The 23533-nt window shown below is 48.0% G+C and overlaps 1 protein-coding gene across 9 annotated transcripts in view; it reads right to left on the minus strand.

The window, feature by feature from the left end:
* Nucleotides 1-23533, minus strand: part of TANC1 (tetratricopeptide repeat, ankyrin repeat and coiled-coil containing 1) — a 257848-nt gene that overhangs the window by 37447 nt on the left and 196868 nt on the right. For all 9 annotated transcript variants that reach the window (XM_066279508.1, XM_066279514.1, XM_066279513.1 and 6 more), the window contains 6 exons: nucleotides 22912-23069; nucleotides 20279-20510; nucleotides 19019-19185; nucleotides 15894-16501; nucleotides 10966-11074; nucleotides 9039-9161 (listed from right to left, as the gene is read on the minus strand). In XM_066279508.1, the coding sequence (XP_066135605.1) occupies nucleotides 9039-9161; nucleotides 10966-11074; nucleotides 15894-16501; nucleotides 19019-19185; nucleotides 20279-20510; nucleotides 22912-23069 (1397 nt within the window). The remainder of the gene's footprint in view (nucleotides 1-9038; nucleotides 9162-10965; nucleotides 11075-15893; nucleotides 16502-19018; nucleotides 19186-20278; nucleotides 20511-22911; nucleotides 23070-23533) is intronic.

The following is a 23533-nucleotide window of genomic DNA, read 5'->3' on the forward strand; positions in this document are numbered from 1 at the left end:
CACTGCCCTGTTCATTGCAGCATTCTTCACAACAGCCAAGGGATGGAAGCGAATCGAATACCCTTCGATAGATGAATAAACAAAATGTAGTGTATGCGTGTGAATACAATGGAATATTATTCAGCCTTTAATAGGAAGGAAATTCTGACATATGCTACAACATACATGAAACTTACGGACGCTATGCTAAGTGAAACCAGCCTGTCACAGTAAGGGAAATGTTATGAGTCCACCTACACGAGGTCCCTACAGCAGTCAGTCAGAGACAGAAAGGAGAGGGTGGTTGCCTAGGGCTAGGGGAAAGGTGAAACCCGAGTTGCTTAATGAGTGTAGAGATTTAGTCTCATGTGGTGAAAAACTTCTGAACATCTATTGTACAATACTGTGAATGGACTTAACACGACGGAATTCTACGATAAACAGAGACCACGGAGATATATTACCAGAAGGGAGGGATGGGGGTGGGGGATGGGTGAAAAAGGTGAAGGGAAGCATAGTCAATAATACAGTGATAAGTCTGCACGGTGACAGATGGTTACCAGAATCAGGTGATCACACTGTAAGGTATAAAAATGTCAAAGCACAATACTGTACACCTAAAACCAAAATAACTAATACATACCAATTATACTTAAATCAAAAACTTTTTTGATAAAAAAATAATAAATTTTCTTTTCCTTTACCAAAATTAAAAATAAAATTATTTTAAATCGCATTCCCAGGCCCCACGTACTGGATATCTGATTTAGTAGATTTGGAGTCGGGCCTTTTTAACGAGTTCATAGCTTATACTGATAATACTGGTTTGGGATCCACACTCTGAAAAAATTCACTGCTTAATCTAAATAAAAACAGAAAATTCATTTTTCTGGCAGTGAAATAATCATCACAGGGCTAAATATTTAACAGTGAGGTAACAAGGCCAAAAACAAATGCAAACATTTTCCTTTCTTCACAAGGAAGCGTACCTAAAAGGAAAGGCAGAACACATGAAAATGTTCGTGCCCCCAGGACTGTCAGCCGCACAAGACTCCTAAAAAATAATCCTCTTCTAATTACTGCATCCACTGCCCACTAAACTGCTTGGATTCAGATATCAGGGGAAGTTCACCTACAAATTTTAAAATAAAATTACTGAACGCCTTATGCAAATGATATCTCCACTAATATCTTCTGCACATCTCCAGAGCACTGAAAAAAAAAAAAAAAAAAAGACAGCCTTTTAACACCTATTAAAATGCCCACTGCATTTCTTCAAACAGTTCCCTGCAATCGTCTTGGCCAGCATCCATCACTCCCCTGACAGACCCTGGCAGGCCTCCCAGCTGCCCACTAGGTGTGAAAACCAGAGATGGTGTCATTCATTTGACTGGAGTCACAAGGGATCATTAAAAGATACAGAAAGAAGATAAGGCATATAAAATTCACGGTACTTCAATGATATGTGGTCCACAAGAGTAGCTGCCAGAGTTTTTACAAACTGATAGAAATTAAAATTACGAGGTGGTGAAACTACAACTTGGAATAGTGTGACAGCACACAGACAGGTTAGAACCCAAAGAGAAAGCTCAAAGGGTCCTCCTTGCTGCTGAAGCCTGAACCCCATGTGTCCCCCCCCTCTAGAGCTCCGCCTCTGACCCCCTCAGCCGGCACCTCTCCCTGCGCTTCCCCCACTTCGGCCACACTGGGTCCACAGTTTGTCCTGCAACGATGGCAAGCAGGCCCAGCCTCCTGGCCTTCACCCTCACAGCCCCCTCTGCCAGGAATGCCCTTCTATAGAGCAGGTGACAGAGGATCACTTCCTACAGGTCTCTGCTCCAATGCCAGGACACCAGAGAAAAGTCCCCGCACCCTGTAAAGAATACTCCCACCACTCTGCCCGTGTGACACACTTGTGCACACACAGAACCACACCCCCGTACACACCCACACCAGGCACTATCTGTCTCCTCCTCATACCCTCTTCCAGTTTATCCCCTGCACCAGGCACTCACTGACTGTGAGATTCCAAAGTTCCAGCACAGAATGGCAAAGGCCCTCCACTACAAGATGGCCCGTGTGTCAGACCTTCCCCTCCCCCAAGACATCTCCACGTTTAAGGAAGGACAGAGCGTGCACAAGTGCTGAGGAGACCCCACGAGCCAGCACCCATCCCGTGCTTACACCCATCAGAGGGGCCATGCTTTAGCTTCACCCAGGTCAGTACCGCCTCAGCCTGCAGCCTCCCACTGCCAGCCAGCACTTGTGGATGGAAAGATGGAGAACGCTCAGGCATCAGAAAAGGTGTCCCTGAGAGAACACTGACATTTAACACAGGACCTAACCCCTGCGGGCTTGCTCCAGAACTCTACATGGGTTTCCTCTTCAAAGCAGCACCAAACTCAAATGTGATTCAACAGAATTTAGAATTTTAAGTGCTGGCTCTGGCCAAGTGGCTTCAGTGGACAGAGCGCCGTCCTAGCATGCCAAGGTCGTGGGCTCCATTCCTGGTCAGGACACAGATGAGAAGCAACAATTAAATGGAACAATGAGTTGATGCTTCTCTCTTTTTCTCTCTCTGAAATCAATGGAAATTTAAAATAACAATAAAATTGTAAGTGCTAAACAAAAGTAAGGGTTTTTTAGAAATTGATTTCCCCTTGACCAACTGCCACTAGTATAGAATGAACAGGATAATGCTGGCGAAATACTTGGGGATTTTATAAAGGCTGAAGAAATCGATTCTTTTAAAATTTTTAAAAGATTTTATTTATTCATTTTCAGAGAGAGAGAGAAGGAGGGGGAGCAGGAAGCATCAACTCCCATATGTGCCTTGACCAGGCAAGCCCAGGGTATTGAACCGGCGACCTCAGCGTTCCAGGTCGATGTTTTATCCACTGCGCCACCACAGGTCAGGGGGAAATCAATTCTTGAAGAGGAATAGAGAGAACCCTGGAAGCTTTTTCAAAACACACATAACATTACATCATTGTGAGGCCTCTGGTCACCACAGGACAGGCAGGAATAGTTTGTCAATTCCTTCAGTGATTCTAACAGCCAGTTACCCTGTCCCCTTTCCCACCAATTTCAGCCCCTCTTGAGATCCATGAATCTAAGAGAAAAAGATGATGAATTAAATAGTCTGAATTCTCTACCAGCCCCTGAATTAACTTGCTGTGTGGTTTTCAGAAAACTATTCAACCTCTCTGTGCTTCAGGTGCTTCCTGAGAAAAGGGCCAGCAGATCACCCCATTCTCCCCAACAGGTACTCTCTGCTAAACAATATCGGAAGGTGTACTTTCAGTCCTGTTTAACTGATACCTTAACAAAATTACCTGGATGGTAAATGCTCAAGGGCAAAGCTTTCCTAAAGATGCCTGTCATCAATTCACACTTCACACTTCATCTGCTTCTTGGGAAAACACTTCCTTCCATGGTGCAATGCTATGGGTATGTTTACCACTTAACCCCAATCGGTTTGTGGACCTTTCACTAACTCATGGTTCTTCACCCTGCTGCACACTGAAACCATCCGGGAGTTTGAAAGGCTCCAGTGCCTGCACCATCCCTGGGAGACTCTGCCTTGGCTGGGGTACCAAGCTCCCCAGTGACTCTAGTTGGCAGCGAGGGCTGCAAACACGAGATGATAAATGCACCTGTGGAGCATGGGTGTGCTCTTAGCCAGATACCCTTCCAGCTGTGTGAATCGGGGCAAGCTACTAACTGCTCTCAGCCTCATCTGGAAAATGCAGATAAAAGTCTCACCTCGCCTGACCTGGTATTGGCGCAGTGGATAGAGCATCAGCCTGGGATGCTAAGGACTCCAGTTTGAAACCCTGAAGTTGCTCACTTGAACATGGGCTCATCTGGCTTGAGCACAGGGACACCAGTTTGAGCATGAGATCATAGACATGACCCCATGGTCCTTGGCTTGAGCCCAAAGGTTGCTGGCTTGAAGTCCAAGGACGCTGGCTTGAGTAAGAGGGTCACTAGCTTGGCTGGAGCCCCCACGCCCCACCCCACCCCCGGGTCAAGGCACATATGAGAAAGCAATCAATGAACAACTAAGGTGCCACAACTATGAGTTGATGCTTCTCTCTCTCTCTCCCTGTCTGTCTGTCCCTATCTGTCTCCCCCCCCTACACCAGTGGTCCCCAACCTTTTTTGGGCCATGAACTGGTTTAATGTCAGAAAATATTTTCATGGACTGGCCTTTAGGGTGGGATGTTTAAATGTATCACATGACTGAGACAAGCATCAAGAGTCTTAGACGGATGTAACAGAGAGAATCTGGTCATTTTTAAAAAATAAAACATCGTTCAAACTTAATAAATAAAACGGAAATAACGTAAGTTATTCTTTCTCTGCGGACCGGTACCAAATGGCCCACGGACCTGTACCGGTCCGCAGCCCGGGGGTTGGGGACCACTGCCCTACACCTCACCGGGTTGTTGTGGATTAAAAATAAATGTGACAATGGAAAGCATTTAGCATAGTCCTTGGCATCTGTAAATGCTAAATAAGTTTTAATTACTATCATTGTAATCACCTTTCACAGAATCTTTAGAAGGGAGCCTGACCTGTGGTGGCGCAGTGGATAAAGCACCGACCTGGAACGCTGAGGTTGCCGGTTCAAAACCCTTGGCTTGCCTGGTCAAGGCACATATGGGAGTTGATGCTTCCTGCTCCTCCCCCCTTCTCTCTCTCTCTCTCTCTCTGTCTTCCTTCTAGAAATGAATAAATAAAATCTTTTAAAAAGAAGGGACATGAGCCAGGTCCATGACTGCTGGAAGGCACAGGTGGGCACTCTGCCCCAGGCACCCGGTCACCAGGGGTCTGGCCAGCCGGGGCTGCTCACCAGCCCAGAGCAGCAGGAACCCTCTGCCATGTGAGAGCAGACGTGAGCCGCCTGGAGCCAGCCAGCACTCAGGGTAGGCAGCCTCCTCACCACACTAACAGACACACCCAGTTCCCAGGCGTCCACAGCGGAGTCTCAGTTCCCAGGAAGGAGACAAAGCACTAATAATAATTCACTTGCCCATGTTACCAATGCCCACTGTTTTCCCAGGACCTTTAACATCTCAATGAGGTTTCCCATCACAGGCTCTTCTGTTACCTGCACTTCACAGGTGAGAAAGCTAAGGCTCAGACAGGATCGAGCTCAGATCTCTCTGGGCACAAAGCTAGTCACTGCCCTGGAGCAGTCCAGGGGTGTATGTAGCAGCGCTGCACTCAAAGAAGAAGTCTGAATAGGTCATCTTGTACATTTTCCCCAGCTACATGGAAATTTTCCACCACCACTATCACAGACAGTCTCCTTGGATAACATTTGGAAGTGGCAATATTATCTATACACTTCTGGATTTAATAAATGCAAGAAAACAGAAAGGGGGGCTGGAGGCAGGCACAGCGACGTGATCCCGAGGAAAGGAGAGGCGCTGGCCAGCACGGTCGGAAATGCGAGTTTCAGTTTCCTCAGCAGTAAGTACGTACTGGAGTTCACACCCGCACAACCGGTTTAAACCGTGTTCTGCCTAACTGCCATGCAGCATGTGACTGATCCTCTCAGCCAAGGGGAGTAAGGCCAACGCCAGGCCTACCTCAGCTGCCTCTCCTCCCTGCCTTCAGCTGAGAGGAGAGTCACAACCTGCCCTCGCCTCTGTCCTCAGCCTTGGGAAGCTGGTGGCTGGCAGCCAGTCCAAGGGGACAGTGTGAGCCCAGCAGCCCGCGGGACAGGGGCCCAGGGGCACTGGTGGCAAGGACCCCGGTGGGCTGGCCAGGGCCTGGGCTGGCACGGTGCTGGCCTGGTAATGGAGGCCTCCATCGGTAGACGTCACTGCCGGGCCATTAAAATTCATCTACCAAGTAGTCATTCCAGGGCAAAGTCACTTTAATTTACCAAAGTGGCAAACTGCAATTACTGCTCAAAATGACATCCATTTCTGTATGACAACATTTAATACTCTCAAAAAAAAAGTTCCTTAATTGCATGCAAAATTTTAAATTACTGTAATTTGTTAAGATTCTATGAAAACCCTTTTATTTATTTTTTTCTTGAAAATGAAAGGAAACACGAGGATAATGAAAAGTTTCAAAATTCTATAACCAAGTTGTGGAATTTGGGGGACAGTGTAGATGCAGGTGACACTGGGGGGTCTCTAAAACAAAGTAAAGACGAATGAATGTCGGGCCGGTGGTGGTGCAGTGAATAGAGTGTCAACCTGGGACACGGAGGCCCCAAGTTTGAAGCCCCAAGGTTGCTGGCTTGAGTGCGGCCTCATCCTGCTTGAGCGAGGTGGGTCCTCGGCTTGAGGGTGTGATCATAGACATAGACCGAGAGCTTTAGCTTGAGACCAGAGGTCACTCAGGTTTGAAGCCTAAGGTTGCTGGCTTGAGCAAGGGGTTGCTGGCTCAGCTTGAGTCCCCCAGTCAAGGCACATAGAAGAAGCAATGAACAACTGAAGTGATGCAACTATGAGTTGATGCTTCTCATCTCTCTCCCTTCCTGTCTTTCTTTGTCTCTGTCACTCTTGTAAAGCAAAGATGAATGACTCTTAAAAGTACAAATATGTTAAAGAGGAAAATTTATAATTCTAGGAGGGTCAATTTAAATATATTATGTTGTACCATTTAATTACTGTCATAGAAACTCATATTCTATAGAGTATGAAGTTTTCCATTTAATTTTCTCCAAATTGATTGCTAATTTTATTCTTTCTTCTTTCTTCCTTGTCATCATTATAGAATTTTCTTAATTATATACAAGCCAAAAGGTATATTTTTAGCTGAGACAAAAGATGAAGCGATGTTAATATTATAGTAAATTCAACGCAATTTCTAGAAAATCTAAGTAAAACAAAAATTCTCAACACAAATATTTCATTATGTGAAGGCTAAACTCAGCTGTGTTCTCTACCTTCTTTCAGGGTAATTCCACCAAGCAAAGAAGGGCTTCCTTTGATCAGCAGAGCAGCTTGAAGCTAATTCTCTTTATCTATAGAAACAGCTTATCTGCCCCAGAAACTTGCATGTGGGGTCCAGCGGAGACACAGCATTCAAACCTACAGGTCTGGAGAGAGGCACTAACATGCTAAGGAGCATGGCAGAGCATGCGTCCCCGTGAGCGGTCCTCCTGGGGGGCTCTGCTCCCAGGTGCCTGGCCGAAGGCCACGCTGGGATGAAATCCAATGTGCTCCCTGCCCATCAAGTCTGGACCCTTAACGGGGCTGAGCCCACTTGCATGAGGCGGTACTTTTTATCTCTGCGAAGACCCTGTCTGCATCCACCTGGAGGCTGTGGTCTTTCTCTCACCAACACCCGGGTTCTGACCTGGGAGCAGGGCTCCTGAGCCAGAGCAGGGCCAGGGCCTGCTGACAGCCTCTCAGTCAGCACTGTCACACCTCCGTGCAGCAGGAGGTGGGGATCTGGTGTACAGCACAGTGACTATCATTAACAGTAGTGTATTCAGTAGTTGAAAGTTGCTAAGAAAGTAGATCTTAAAAGTCGTCACCACAATAAAAGAAAAAGTATAACTATGTGGTGATGACTGTTAAACTTACTGTGGTCATTACTTTACAATATATACAAATACCAAATCATTAGATTATACACCTGCAATATTATGTTAGATGTCAGTTATATCTCAGTTGTTTTATTTATTTATTTTTTATTATTATTCATTTTAGAGAGGAGAGAGAGACAGGGGGGTGGAGCTGAAAGCATCAACTCCCATATGTGCCTTGACCAGGCAAGCCCAGGGTTTCGAACCTGCGACCTCAGCATTTCCAGGTTGACGCTTTATCCACTGCGCCACCACAGGTCAGGCTATATCTCAGTTGTTTTAAAAAAAGAGAGGAAGGTAAAAGATATACGCCAGGAAGGCAGGGAAGGAAAAAGAGGGGCAGAGCAAACACCTGCTGGACACGGGAAGTGCTCTGCAAGCCCGGATCCCTGGACACACGTCCAAGTGTGAGCGCTGAGGGGCAGAGGGGAAGAGGGGTGCAGAGTGTCTCGGGGGTGTCCCCCACAGCACCATCTCCGGGGCGCGTGCCCCCTTCCTAGGGGAGTCTGAGGAGCCTCTAGTGAGTAGTGGAAGACATGCCCAGAAACTGACAGGGCTTTGTTTGTGCTTTGCTGCATGACCACATCGGGTCACCCTCACGCTGGGGGGGGGGGGTGGTAGCTATGATGGTTTTAATGTAGGTGACTGGCAGGGAGGACGGCACCCTGGGAACTGGCCTCAGAGCCTCTGCAGGCAGCTGGGCACGTGAGGGCCTGCAGCCGACAGGCCTGGAGTCGGGCAGATATGCCAAGTGGGTGAGGAATCTGAACCGTGAAAACATGGATGATCTCATTCTACTTTGTGTTGGAAAAGATGGTTGCAAGCTGCTATAACGTAAAGCAGTCATTCCCTCACTTATGAGAGTGAACCCTTCTCTGTTGACTTAACCAGATTCTTGGCCTCTGTGTGCTTCAGAGGCTCAGGCTGCATTCAACAAGGAGGGGCGTCCACCCTACAAAGCTCAGCAGAACATGACAGGACAGCCCCTGCAAGACCCAGGCAGCTATGGGCTCAGCAGCGGGCCGACCCCAGTTCGCTCCCCACGGTCATAAACACACATGTCCATGCAACCTTTTGTAACAGTTTTCCTCTGTGTACCTATTTCTTTGTGTCACTCATCAATGTACACTTTCCTATGAATCATAAAGAGACTGGATTAGAAACTCAGGACACTAAAAATCCATTTTTCCCTGGAAGGCTCCCTCTGACCTCTGGTTTCCTTTGTGAATTGCTTTCTAATCACATCCGCTTGGAAACCTCACCACGGCTCCCACAGCAGCCCCGACCACCCACATCTTCCTGCCTGAGGAAAAGCTAAACTTCTAGAAGAGAAATGGTAATAGAGAGTTCAAGTCCGTGTGATTTACATCAGGGAGAGAGCACCATTAGCAAGGCCTCCATCTCCTCTGGCCACTGCCCAGGGCGGGGCGGGCAGGGGGGCTGTGGAGCTGGCAGCTGGGGCCAGCCCTGTTGCTCTGCCCAGGGGCGGCTCACTCACCTTCACGTTGGGTGTGTAGAGGTTCCTGAGAGAGGCCAGGGCGGCGGACAGCCCCTCCGTGCTGTACCCGATCCAAAGGGCCTGCAGATGGCTGGAAGAGATGCCCGTCTTCTTACTGAGGCCCTGGAAGCAACCAGAGACAAATCAGCCTTAACTAACCCTTTCCGTCTGCAGCGTATGAAGGCGGGTATGCCCCAGAGGGCGCCCACACTAGCTCACACTGGTGACAGCTGTGACAAAGAATGCCTGACCCTGTGAGCCTCTTCTGAAAACCAAGGGTCAAGGAGGTAGCCTGCCTTTGCCACTTGAACTGTAGGCCTGGGGAAAAGAGGGCAGGTCAGGAGAAAAGTTTCTTCTCTTTATAAAAGTTCTCCAGTCAAGCAAAGGAAAAATGAATGAGAAAAGATCACCATTCTGTAACGTGCAATGAGTGAGTGAGTCCAGGCAGACACCTAGAGTGGCTGACGGTGCCACACCAAGGAGGCAAGCGAAAGTGAACCCTCCTGATGCAAGAAAACCCAGACCGAGGTATACAGACTTGAAACTCGAAGTGTAACTAGAAAGTGACCGTGACACGCTGGGGGGAAATAATCAAACCGGAATCTGATTACACCTCTAGATACAACTACCAAATGACAGAAAATCCAGAGGGAAGGGAACACGTCAAACTAGATCATGAGAAATAACAATCAGGAAATCCCGGTGGTGCAAAACTACAGGTCAAGTTAATTCTAAATTTACTGATTCTAAATTCAGTAAAATAAATTGACTATTAAAAAACTAAAATACCAGAGGTCAATTAACTCATGTTCTTTGATAAGGAAACAAAAGGGAATGAATGAAATGGAAACAGGGTGGAAAGAAACTTCAAAGGGATTTAAAGGGGAAATAGTAAAACCCTGACCATAACATTTAGATACACACTTGAGTGATTATAAATCAGAACAGTGGTTACTTTTAGGGATAAGGGAGGAGTCGTGTTTGGAATGGAGCTCAATGAGGGCTCAGAGAGGGCTTCATAAAGCTGTCAAAAATCTCCAAAGGCCCTGGCCAGTTGGCTCAGTGGTAGAGCGTCGGTCTGGTGTGCAGGAGTCCCGGGTTCGATTCCCGGCCAGGGCACACAGGAGAAGCGCCCATCTGATTCTCCACCCCTCCCCCTCTCCTTCCTCTCTGTCTCTCTCTTCCCCTCCCGCAGCCAAGGCTCCATTAGAGAAAAGTTGGCCCGGGCGCTGAGGATGGCTCTGTGGCCTCTGCCTCAGGCACTAGAATGGTTCTGGTTGCAACAGAGTGACGCCCCAGATGGGCAGAGCACCGCCCCCTGGTGGGCATGCCAGGTGGATCCCGGTCGGGCGCATGTGGGAGTCTGACTGCTTCTCCGTTTCCAACTTCAGAAAAATACAAAAAAAAAAAAAAATATATATATCTATCTATCTCCAAGACAGGCCCTGGCTGGTTGGCTCAGTGGTAGAGCATCAGCTTGGTGTTTGGAAGTCCCGGGTTCAATTCCCGATCAGAGCACATAGGGCACGCTGGCCCTGGGCACTGAATATGGCTCCATGAAGACCCCACCTCAGGCACGAAAAATTGCTTGGTTGAGAGCATGGCCCTGCTGGTCAACTTGGTCCCTCCCGCCCACTAGTGGGCGTTCAGGTTTCATGGTGGCCATAGTGGAGCAACCAAGCAGTGCTGGGATTGACCCACCATGAAAGCTGGACTGCCCACTAGTGGGCAGGAGGGACCAGGTTGACCAGCACTGCAAAAGTGGGTGGTTTTTATAAAAAGGTTCGCCATCATGGTGCTGAAGTCTCTCTCTCTATCTCCCCTCCTCTCATTTGGAAAAGAAAAAGAAAAAAAAATCTCCAAGACAAAAAGCACAATAGACAATGATAACAACAGTGAAACCTCCTCACAGTGGTGTGTGTCTCACCTTGAAAATGTGTGCCTTCAGGATGTGGTGACCGAGCTCCATCGTCTGCTGGCGGTTCAGCTTGCCCTCTTGTCGAGAGAACATGAATGCCAGGAGAGCGTGCCCGTTCCTAGGGCCAGAAACACAAAGACTTGTAACGACCGGCCGTGCCACGGGTGAGCACCTGGCCACGCAAGCCCTGAAATCCCGGCCTTCGGCATCACCACACAAACTGGTGGAAAGCTGTCCCTTCCCAAAAAATGGCCAATGCTGCCGTTTGTTCTTCAAGTCATTTTAAGGGGTTTCCCTGGATTCCCCTCTCTCTGTGGGGTGACCCGGAGGGCCGCCCCAGGACCAGGCACGGCTTTCTCTCTGGAACCATTCACTCCCTGTCCCTCATCGTTGCTCTGTCATCACCTTATTTATGTCTCTTACAAAAAACATAAACTCCATGAAACTAAGGGTCTTGTCTAAGTCACAGACAGAGTCATCATAACTAGCAAATGCCCAATACTTAGTAAGTTCTCAAATATCTATTTATTGGATGGATGGACAGATGGATGGATGGACAGATAGAGCAGACATCAGAGGACCTGGCATTCAGGCCTCCCCCTCAGCATAATCACCACGGGGGTAAATCTGGGCTAAAGGGCAAAGCCTTACCACGGGAAGGAAAGAAAAACCAGATCATGCACCACAACAGCTCATGATGAGAAAGCCCTAGAATTCCAGGCTTGAACACAGATTGTTGTGGGGGAAAGAAAGCTACGCTGTCGGGGGGGGGGGGGGGCTGCTATGTCTGGGCACATGGTGACGCCACAAATGAACTCCTAACAGCTTCACGGAAGAGCCACACTGCCACTCCCTCCCTGTCTGCAGGGCTCCTGGGGACTTATTGCCTTTTGTCTGAGCCAATTCCTCTGGAAAAGATGCTCACAGCTGCTTACTTCAACAACAGTGACTTCTGCACGGTGTGAATGGTTTTCATTTCTGTAACCTGAAAACGGTGAAGTGCTGAATTTGGAGGGAAAAGCAGGTATTTGTGGAGGAAAAGATAAATATTATGGGAAAAAATAGTCTCCTCAGTGTGTTTTCTGATAGCTACTAATCTAGATAATTAATTAATTACTTCAACCGTATTCATCCTGTTTCTCATATAGGTTATACACCACATTAGAGATGAGAAAATAAAGGCAGGTGGAAACCACGGGATTGCTCTTTATACCGCAGAGGAAGGCATGACTTTTAAGGTCATAGACGAGCTGCACTCCAGACCTTCCCAGGTTCTTCAGAAATGACTGATAAAGGCTACGCTCCCTGGACGTGTCCTTTGTTCTATGACACAGGCTCCAATCAAACTAGATTTGTTGTTGTTGCCAGAACACGACCTGCTCCTTCTGATGCAATGCTTTACACAGCTCCTCCTGTCTGCAATCGCCTTCTTCCGCCTACTGAAACCCTATCCTTTCATTCAAGTCAATGACATGGATAAAAGTGGATGGGAAACTGCTCTAGACCGAGTCCTTCTGAACCCAAATGAATCAAGCGTTCCAGGAAATGATCGTCAACGGCTCCGAGAGACATTCACTGTCAAGTGTTTCCTGATGGAAAGAAAGTGCTTTCTTAATACCACCTATTAAGTATTTTTGCAAAATAAAATCTGATCAAGCCTTTCAGATTTAACTACCAATTTATAGAAAATAAAGGTGATAAACATATTAAAAACTACTATGAGAACACAGTCAGCAAAATTCACATTATGGGCAACTAACAGGATAAACTACCCCCATTTGTTTTTTTCAAACAAATAAAACGCCAAGAAGAAACAACACTCAGAAGGAGGGAACCCATAGATTAAAAGAGACAATAAGCCTGACCTGTGGTGGTGCACTGGATAAAGCATCAACCTGGAAATGCTGAGGTCGCCAGTTCGAAACCCTGGGCTTGCCTGGTCAAGGCAAATATGGGAGTTGATGCTTCCAGCTCCTCCCCCCCTTCTCTCTCTCTGTCTCTCTCTCTTCTCTCTCCCTCTCTGTCTCTCTCCTCTCTAAAAAATGAATAAATAAAATAAAAAATAAAAATAAAATAGAATGTTTTAAAAAAAAAAGAGACAATAAAATGCAGCTTACAGACACGACCTGGATACGGACTCATACACACTAAAACATATAAAGAAAGAGGGACAGGGGCGCACTGCTAAATGTGTGATGGCACTGGTGAATTGGTATCAGTATCTTAGGTAATGTAATGATACTGTGGTTAAGTATGAAAACTTCTCTTTTAAAGTTTATAATCAATTATTTTAGGTAAAATATCATGAACTCTATAATTTATTTCAACAAAAATAACAGATGGAGCAAATACTGCAAAATATGAGTTGTATCTAAGCCAGAACAATGTAAAAGCCCCATGCTACGGGTATGGTGAATAACATGATTTGCCTCCTAGGAGTGTTGTACAGCCATGAAACATGACACTTCACTAATATATCCAACAAGCTTTCTAAAATGTCCACGATGTATTATGTAAAACAAACAGAATAGGAATTTTAATACCAAAAAAAAAAAAAAAAAGTTGGGAAAATGTTTAAAATGCATGGAAAGGGCCATAAATAAAAAGTGAAGTGTCACTGTCTCTGGGTATTGCATTTTTTTCTTTTTCTTCTCTATGATTAGGGAAAATTTACAACTAATTAGTGTGGGAAGAGAAATGCTACCCATCTTTCAAGGCCCAACTCAAATGTTACCGTGTGTGCGAAATGTTTTCCAGGAATGTTCTCCCCCAGCAGAAGCCTCTGCTCTATCTTGTCTTTTTTTTTTTTTTTTTTTTTTTGTATTTTTCTGAAGCTGGAAACGGGGAGAGACAGACAGACTCCCGCATGCGCCCGACCGGGATCCACCCGGCACGCCCACCAGGGGGCGATGCTCTGCCCATCCGGGGCGTTGCTCTGTCGCGACCAGAGCCACTCTAGCGCCTGGGGCAGAGGCCAAGGAGCCATCCCCAGCGCCCGGGGCCATCTTTGCTCCAATGGAGCCTCGCTGCGGGAGGGGAAGAGAGACAGAGAAGAAGGAGGGGGGAGGGGGGGGAGAAGCAGATGGGCGCTTCTCCTGTGTGCCCTGGCCGGGAATCGAACCCGGGACTTCTGCACGCCAGGCCGATGCTCTACCACTGAGCCAACCGGCCAGGGCCCCTCTTCTCTATCTTGAAGGCCCACGCGCAGTGTGGCTTCCACCCAGCACCCTGCTGGCCTCACCTGCCCTGCTGTGTGGGAAGCCCTTGAGAACTGGACCCTTGTCCCGGGAATCTCTGTCTCTGCCACACAACCCTGCATGGAGTGGGTCTGCAAAACCTTTGGCTGAACTAAATCCAGTAGCTTCCTTCCAACATTGTTCTATGTATTGTCTGTCTCCTGAATGAAGTTCAAGAACTATAGGGGTCTTGGGTAAATGGTATTTGCACAATTCTGAGAAGTAACAACTCCTTGACACCCTGGGTGCCTCTCCTGCCCCTGCATGTCCCCACGCCTACTTACAGGAACTCACTCGCCCCTCAGGAGTCCACGACAACAACGTAGCAACCCATCAGTCACCCCAATCTCAGCTCTGTCCCAGGCTGCATAACCTCAGTGCCACCCTTCCACTTAAAAGAGGGAAGCTTTACTGACTAGAGTCCAACGACTTCTGCCTCAAACCTCCATAATAAATATACACTCACTGTTAAAGTCTTTTGACTTGTTTTTGTCTCCACAAACTCAACAACAACCTATCTTCCCAGAAAATGATGACTTTTCTTGGAAAATAACCTGACTTGACTAAACACATCATGATATACAATTTACCTGTTATAATCTGGCTCAATGAACTAGGAGTTACAGTTTATTGCCCCAAACCGGTTCAAAAGATAAATTCTTAGCCCAGTGTCACCTAAGAAAACACTATCACCACATGGAACAGCAGCTGGCCTATCAGCTCAACATTGTCAACATTCGTGACAAGGAACATGGCACGCTGGTCACAAGTTCTTATGCGTTTCTGGACCCCATCATCTGGCCAAATGCCCAGTCCAGCCCAGAGAAGACAGTTCAGCGGCTTGCCAGACCTGTTGCGAGAGTCAGGAGCAATCTCAGTCACAGAGCGCAGAAGCCATTCAAGACAGCAGTGACACAGCCAAGGCCAGGCACAAGTGGTGGATATGAGCAGACCCTAACCAGAAAGCTCCCACACCATCCTATTTCCAGACCTCCCCGCCAGGAGCACCGGCCTCACAACAGGCAGGTTTACTCCCATCTCCTCCCCTGGGCAGTCAGGAGAACTGCATCCCAGCCCCCTCCTGCTACAAATCCTCAGCGGAACTCTCAACTCTGTGGACGCAGCTGCCCCATCAACATCTGATAATTGGGGCACCTGAGACCTGAACCTCAATTCTCCCAGCCCCAAATCCCAGTCTATTACACTGACCTAAACCACAAATACAAAACGAGGTGGCCAGACGCGATGGCCGGGCTCCCCTGTGGGCCAGCAGCTTCATCTGATCCAGGGGAAGAGCCACGTGCTCAAGAGGGGGCAGGTGGGGAGGGTGCTGGGGGTCCAGGACAGTCCACAGACCCCTGGGTGCAGAAGCTGAGCTGGGAACAGCCTCTAGAGAAGCCCGCTGCTTCCCGGAGCTGACACCACTTTCCCACCAGGGAGGGCTCCTGTGACAGAATGAAGAGCACCGAGGCGTGGCCGAGCCTCTCTTCCACCCAAGGGCACTGAGAAGTCCTAAAATCCTAGCAATTATAAGGGGGCAGTTTTGGATTAGTAGCAGAAATTCTCCATCATCCCTCCTGAATTGTTCATTCTGTGTTGCTTTTCCATTAAAAAGAAAAAAATGTGAATCGTGTTTGGAAGTCCTTCCCCAAGCGCACGTCAGACCCCTGCAAACAGCTGATAGAAAGCGTCCTGTCATACCTGGGCTCACACAGGAAGGCCGTGTTCTCGCCATCGGCTCTCCAAACAAGCCACTCCCTGAAGGACGGGTGGCAGAACATGCGGGTTTTGTCTCTCCTCTTAATGAGGAAGCAGGAGAGGGCGTCCATCCTCTGCTGGAAGTCCTCCCACCCCTGCTCCCCCTGGACGTGGCCGGCATTAATAGCCTGGAAGATCTGCTCATCCGTCATGGGGTGGAGGGATGCGAGGGCCACGTTTAAGATCGGAAGCGCCCGCTCAAAGGCGGACTGGGTCATGAACTTCATGTTGCACTGCAGCAGATAGAGCTCGGACAGGGACACGGGCACCACCTTGTAGCTGGCACTTTTGATGACCAAGTGTCCCCTCTGGAAGAGATCCAAGGTGAGTTTGAGGTACAGGTAGGAGCCGAGGCTCCGCAGCACCAGGTGGCTGCTCACTTTCCCGATGAGGGCGGCGTCGGCCTTGCCGTTCAGGGAGATGTTGCTGAGGATGTCCTGGCTGCTGTGGACCCTGTGCTGGACATAGGCGTGCAGGTCACTGTGGATGTCCTTGTTGTCAGGAAAGTCATCTAAGGAAAGCTTGATGAATGGCAGCGCACTTACAATTTCCTACAAAAACCAGAAAACCCCCAAAACTTACAATGTCACTCCACACAGAGTTCTTTTATTATGTCAGCTACATTTCAAACCAGATTCACTAGTTTTCTTTCAAGGAGGATTTCTGTGGATTACAGGGACTCATTATTTCGTATTAAAACATGTAATAGGATAAGTTGAAGATAAAAAGCTTATGTGAAAGAAATCCTGATGTGAGATCGAATCAGTACAGGCTTTTCCGAGGCTCTGATCTGGAGACTCAGAGCCAAGCGAGACGCAAGGGCCTGAGCCACAATGCCACCCGGCAGGACCTGCACAGGGGCCGTGGGGCCCGGGTGACCTGACACCCCTAATCCTCAGGTTGTGCAACTGGTTATATAACCAGGACAAACACAAACCACCACTGTACCTCTCAGAACGGGGCCAGCCACGGAGAGGAGAGGCATCCCTCTTAGCGCAGATACTGAGCTGCGTAACTGAGCCAGGAAACCTGAAACTGCCCAGGCTGTGCCCAGGGACGGCCTGCGTCGCAAGGGTGCCCTGCGCTAGGAAGGCTCACTCCCCTTTCCTGAAGTTGCTGGTTTTTAGTTTTTAGTACACTTTTAATTTAAGTAACACAGAAGTGCACACATCCAACTGCACGGTGTCATTACTTTTCAGTCAGACATGCCTGGTGACAGCCCCACATCCCTGATCATCTCTCCCCATCTCGAAGATGAGCACCATCCTGACATTTTACAGGAGAAATGAGTTTGGTGGTGGTTGTTTTTTTTAACTTCCCACTATCATTTCTTAAGTATTGAAGTACATGTCCTTATTGAGTACAATAGCTACAGGTTGATCACAATTACTCCCATTTCACGTGGCAGCTCACTGACCGTCTGACCATACACACAGCTGGTATGTAACACCAGGTCCTGCTGTGCCTGTATGCCACTGACTGCCAAGTTCTGCCTATCGTGTGGGAAACCATGGAAAAGAGTGAGGATCAAATGTCCATAAAGAACCATCAAGTTTGGCCCTGGCCGGTTGGCTCAGTGGTAGAGTGTTGGCCTGAGTTCGATTCCCAGTCAGAGCACACAGGAGAAGTGACCATCTGCTTCTCCCCACCCCCACTTCCCCTCTTGCAGCCAGGGCTCAAATGGTTCAAGCAAAGTTGGCCCCAAGCGCTGAGGATGGCTCCATGACCTTGCCTCAGGTGCTAGAATAGCAATGGAGCAATGGAGCTGTGGCCCAGTTGGGCAGCACAACGCCTGGTAGGAGACTTTCTGGGTGGATCCGGGTCCGGCGCATGAGGGAGTCTGTCTCTGCCTCCCCGCCTCTCATCTCTCACTTAATAATTATTATTATTTTTTTTTTTTTAAAAAGAACCATCAAGTTCAATAGAGGTCTAATGCCACTTTTAATGAGAAAAGAAAGAACCCAAATGCTATTTTTAATTTAAATGTCATCATAAAAGGGCAAAAAACTAATGTCTTTATTAAAAATGAACAAGGTGGAAGGTAGGAATCAATGGTTGTTGATATACAATTTTAGAGTTCAAATGAGGGGACAGAGGAGAAAGAATTTAAAAAAAAATAAATTTTAATCTCACTGCAAATGTTACCCATTGTTTTAAGTTTTCTTAAGTTTTCTGGGATAAAGAATAGACCTTCTTTCAGAGTAGGCCTTAAAAACCCCCTTCTTCATCTGTCCCTTTTTTTCTTCATTAAAAATATATATATATATATATATATATGTCCCACTGCATACTCATACAAACAACTCTAGTAGGAATAACTTTAAGTTCCGGTAGACCTGTTAGCCAGACACCTCAAACAGCTCCCCCACACTTAATGATGGTAAACCAGGGCTAGACACTTTCGTGAAAGTGCAGTTTAATGCTAGTAGAAATTTTAGCTGACATTTAGATAAATGTGCCTGGGGGGGGGGGGTTAAAAAAGGTCAGAATTTCACCCATTTGGGGCTCTGTGCACTAATATTTGTTTCTTTCTTTCTTTTTTTTTTTTGTATTTTTCTGAAGCTGGAAACGGGGAGAGACAGTCAGACAGACTCCCGCATGCGCCCGACCAGGATCCACCCAGCACGCCCACCAGGGGCGACGCTCTGCCCACCAGGGGGGATGCTCTGCCCCTCCGGGGCGTCGCTCTGCCGCAACCAGAGCCACTCTAGCACCTGGGGCAGAGGCCACGGAGCCATCCCCAGCGCCTGGGCCATCTCTGCTCCAACGAGGCCTTGGCTGCGGGAGGGGAAGAGAGAGACAGAGAGGAAGGAGGGGGTGGGGTGGAGAAGCAAATGGGCACTTCTCCTATGTGCCCTGGCCGGGAATCGAACCCGGGTCCCCCGCACGCCAGGCCGACGCTCTACCGCTGAGCCAACCGGCCAGGGCCTGTGCACTAATATTTCAAAGTCCTATTATAGTTTTCAATTCAGCAGTTAAATGGTTTACAACAGTTTAAACTGTTAGTATTAATCACTGTAAAATTTGAGTAGAAGGAGTTGGAAAGAGATTTGAAAATTCTTTTTTACCTGAAAGTTTGCTCTTACAGTCACAATCAACTTCAACCAGGCAGGAAATTTGGAGATAATTTTGATAATAAATGAAGAAAGTGTGTCTCCGTAATCAGGCTTATGAAACTCGGCTTCATTTAAGCCATCTATCAAAATGATGTATTCTTCTTCAGGAATTTTCTGCTCTAAAGGATAAAAATGTTTTTAATTAAGAAATTATACACTTCTATAAAATGGCACCACCCATTGTACTTTAATGCACAGTTTAAAGTGGTAGGAAAGACTAACAAGGTTAACATATGGCAGAAAAAATGGTTTACACAGAAGCATATTTTCTATTAAATTTATAATGAAAACTGGAGCACAGAGCCAAAGAGAAAACCACTTCTCACAACATATTGCATTACACACATTTAACAAAATTTCACCCATGTATATGATGCAGTTAGCTCTTCATAAACTACTCTCTCTGGGGTAAGGTGAAGATAACATACAGAGGAAATCTGGAGGAGACTCTAGCCCGCCCCCAAAGAAAATACCCTCAGTGGCTTTCTGGGAAGGAAAACTGACCCCCAAAGGGCAAAGCATCCAGCCCCAGGCACAGGGCCAGCTGAGGCTCTGCTTCACAGACTCCTGGCACAGGGCTCTCTCCTACAAACCTAAATCTAGTTTCCTATTCATCAGCACCAACTTTCTGCCCAGGGAACTGACAAGAAATCATGATGTCTGTTTCAATTCCCTCTGCCAAGCACCTTTTGTAAGAAGTGGTATGAAGGCAGGTAAACAAACTCACAAGGTGTGAAGAAGGATGAAAAACCAAAGGGCCCATAATAGCACTAATGCCCCCTACCTTGTAGACTAGTCAAGGGCAACAAAAATCAGACTTCCAGAAATGGCATTAGGTTCAATTCAACTGGGCAGAGGCCCTGAAGAAAACATACTGGCAATTTCCTTAAGCAATCAACTCATCTCCTGCTATGCAGGGGTGCGAAACATGCAGGCACCCGGGCGAATAGACTCCAGGAACACATCAGCTATTCGGAAATGGTCAGCTGGGGAGTTCACTCTTATTAAAGATGTTTCATTTAAAATTACACCATTTGGGAGGGACCTGGGGGAGGTGGTTCTGAGGAAGGGGAGGAGAGAGGCAGACTCACCCACATCTTCCTGTGCCCACCTCACTCCCACCCAGGGCCCAGCTGATGCCCTCCTTCTAAGGACTGCTCTGGGGACTCTGAGCTCCTACGGAGGGGGCTCTGGGAGGCTGCCGGGAGGTACCGTTTCTCAGGGTTGTGAGAGGTTCCAGCACACCCCTCTTGAAGGCCGCCACGGGGTCCTGCACACAGGATCTGAGGCTCAGCATGCTCTGCAGCTGGGGCTCCTTTATCAGCAGGTCTCGGTAGGCAGCCAGCTGATGGGACCGGCAGAGCAGAGCCGCAATGCTGTGCACGAACTCGGGCACCAGGCATGTGTACGTGTTGTCAGCCTGGCAGTAGTGGTATGCCACAACCTAGGAAGCAAGCAGACGGTTGGCGTCACCGCACCCTCTTCACACAGCTCCATCCACACTCGCACACATGCAGGGATGAAATCCTCTTGTCTACAAAGTAGCAAAATATCTTGCTTCTATTTCCCAAGACTGAGACATAATTTAGCTCGCTTGAGGCTTTATTCCTCCTTTCATTCACATGGTATGCCATGATCTAGGGAGACTTTTCTTTTTGTGATGGAGACAGAGAGAGACAGAGAAAAGGACAGATAGGGACAGACTGGAAGAGAGAGATGAGAAGCATCAATTCTTCATTGCAGCACCTTATTTCTTCATTGACTGATTTTTCTTATGTGCCTTGACCGGTGGTGGTGGTGGGGGGTGCGTACAGCAGACCCAGTGACCCCCTTGCTCAAGCCAGTGACCTTGGGTTCAAGCTGGTGAGCCTGCACTCATGCTGGCGACCTCGGGGTTTCAAACCTGGGTCCTCTGTGTCCCAGTCCAACGCTCTATCTACTGTGCCACCACCGGTCAGGCAATTTTTTTTCTTTGTAGGGAGACTTTTAATTGCAGCCACAAATCATCTTGATTAGCACTAAGACCAGCTCAGGTCAGTGGCTAGGAAGGCGGGGCTGGACAGTCGCAGCGGCTGCTTCTCCAGGGCAGGGGAAGCAGGCAGCACGGCCCGAGCCCGCAGTGCCCTCTCCACACCCACAGCAGAAGCGGCACCAAGGAGAACTTCAACAGTGACAAAACCAGGAGAGTCAATCAGAAACGACCAAGTTTCTGCCTACTCCGTGAAAGGACAAAGAGGAGGTGGAGATTCCTGCCTACGCCCTGGGGGGGGTGACAAGTGCTCCCCCTGCTGGGACTGATCTGACTGCGTCCGGTCGTCCCTCGGAGACCCCCAGGACAGTGTCAGATGCACGTGTCTCAGGAGACCCGCACGGCCGGTACGTGAAAAACCCTGATACTTGGCCCAATGAGGATGAACTAAGGAATATAAGTATGAGGTAAGGAAGGTAAAAAAATGTCAAAACACTCCTGTATAAAGTGCTTCATGTTTTTCAGAAGCACCTGAGTCCACACCGTCCCACTCGGCTCACCCCCTGCAGACATAGAGGCCCCATCAGTGGCAGTTCACAGCGGAGGGCACACACGGGCCGAACGCCTCGCCACGCAGCACAGTTAGCGACGGAAGAGCTGCGACCGATAACAGGTCTGCGGATGCTTTAAAAGCGAGTGGCAAGAGTAACTGGGCCAGTCTGGAACACCTGCTGACTTCTGCTTTAGATCAAATTTATCATGCACACTGAGAGGAAAGACGACTGCTCTTCCTCTCCCCTGGGCAGAGATGAGCAGGAACCCATGAGGACCGAGAGCCTGTACACACCACCAGCGAAACAGCCCGGGCCACAGTCCAGGCAGCATGGAAGTCTGGCAACCCAGCAGTGCAACATGACCACAACCCAAAGCCAAACAACTTTTTTTTTTTTAAATAAAATGAATATTAAAAGATGTAAGAATTAGTCTTACAATGCTTTTGCTTCTGTGGTGTGTTTGAGCACATGTGTGAGCACATGGTGTCTAGTATCCGACTGCGGATCACGAAGTGGTGTGAAAAATTACGGTAACCAGGTGGCTTTGTAGCCTGTGCTACATTCCTCATTCCAGGTCACCTGCTTGTGAACAGGAACTGGTCAGGGCGTTGGCGTCGCCCGTGCCGGGGAGGCGGGAATGAGGAATGGAGATCGGCGCACAGGGCATTCATTCAGTCCCCCGCACCTTCCTCCCACCCTGGGGTTTCCTCACTAGATGCCCCTCATCACTGCCCACCCCTGCTGCAGCTCCACCACCTCACACCACAGCTGCTGGGGAGACCCGAGCGGCTCCAGAAGCGAGATGTAACAGATTTAATGCAAGAAGGTGGCTTATGAACCTGTGATAGAAGTGGAGCAGATGGAAAATGTCAGAAGGACCTTGACAACCATGCATTTAGAAAGGGAAAGTCAGCCAAGTCTTTCTTACAACATCACAAGGAATCTCCCACAGAAAGCACAGGCAGCCAAGGACCCAGGCAACAGAACACAGGCAGAGGCGGCTAGGGGTCCCAGCAAATGCTCCCCAATCTTCCGCTCTCGAGCCAACTGGAAGGGTGGGTGGGTGGCAAGTGCAATGACACCTCCTGCTGACTGAGGGACTTTCAATCCGTTAACAGAGCCCACTGCCAGTGTCCTAAGGTATTCACGTTCAGTAATACCTTTCATTTGCCAAATGTGACAAAAGGATTCTGTGTGCTCTATCACAATTTTATTAAAAGGTACAATTGCTGTCTGTCTTAAGATTCCTTGTAGAATTCATTTTTCAGAAGCCCAACTCTCTCTCTCTCTCTGGAGGTCCTCACAGACCAGGAGCCCGTTACCTTGGAAGCGAGGTATTTCACTGCATCCTCCCTCGGTCGCTGGTTTTCAGGAGTGTCCGAGCCCGACACAGCAGGCGTTCTGGCCGTGTTGGTACCACTGGTAGAAGTACTCGGAGAGAGCAACGGAGTGAATACAAGATCCGGGGAGGAGTCTGACGCTGCCAGAAAAGAGACCAAGCCCATTGTTTACAACATCAGAATAGGGGTGTGTATGGTGGAACAGTGAGTACAGTTCTTGACCAGAGACAGAGAGCACTTTAATTGGTAACAAAGCAAACACAGCACCAAATGCAAAGGTGCCCTGTCTCCCCACCAGCTGCTGTTTCTCATTTCCTTTAGTAAATTATTTTGGGGGTTTTGGTGTTTTTATTTTTTTAAATCTTCCATGGCTCACTTGTTCCTGGTTTGTTATGTTAGAGACACTTTCTTTTAATGTGTTTATTGCACAATAATATAAGCTATTATTGTGTCAAAGTAAGTAGTCAAAGTTGGCTACTCCAGTCCATTTCTAAGTTAGTTTTTATATTTTTGGTAAATCCGATATAGAAGACAAGGCTGCAGAGCACAGGGTACAAAAGAGTTCTGCACTGACTCCTTCTGGCTTGTTCGCCAGGAGCCCAGC

The sequence above is a fragment of the Saccopteryx bilineata genome, chromosome 5, assembly GCF_036850765.1.
Source record: "Saccopteryx bilineata isolate mSacBil1 chromosome 5, mSacBil1_pri_phased_curated, whole genome shotgun sequence".
Taxonomy (NCBI): domain Eukaryota; kingdom Metazoa; phylum Chordata; class Mammalia; order Chiroptera; family Emballonuridae; genus Saccopteryx; species Saccopteryx bilineata.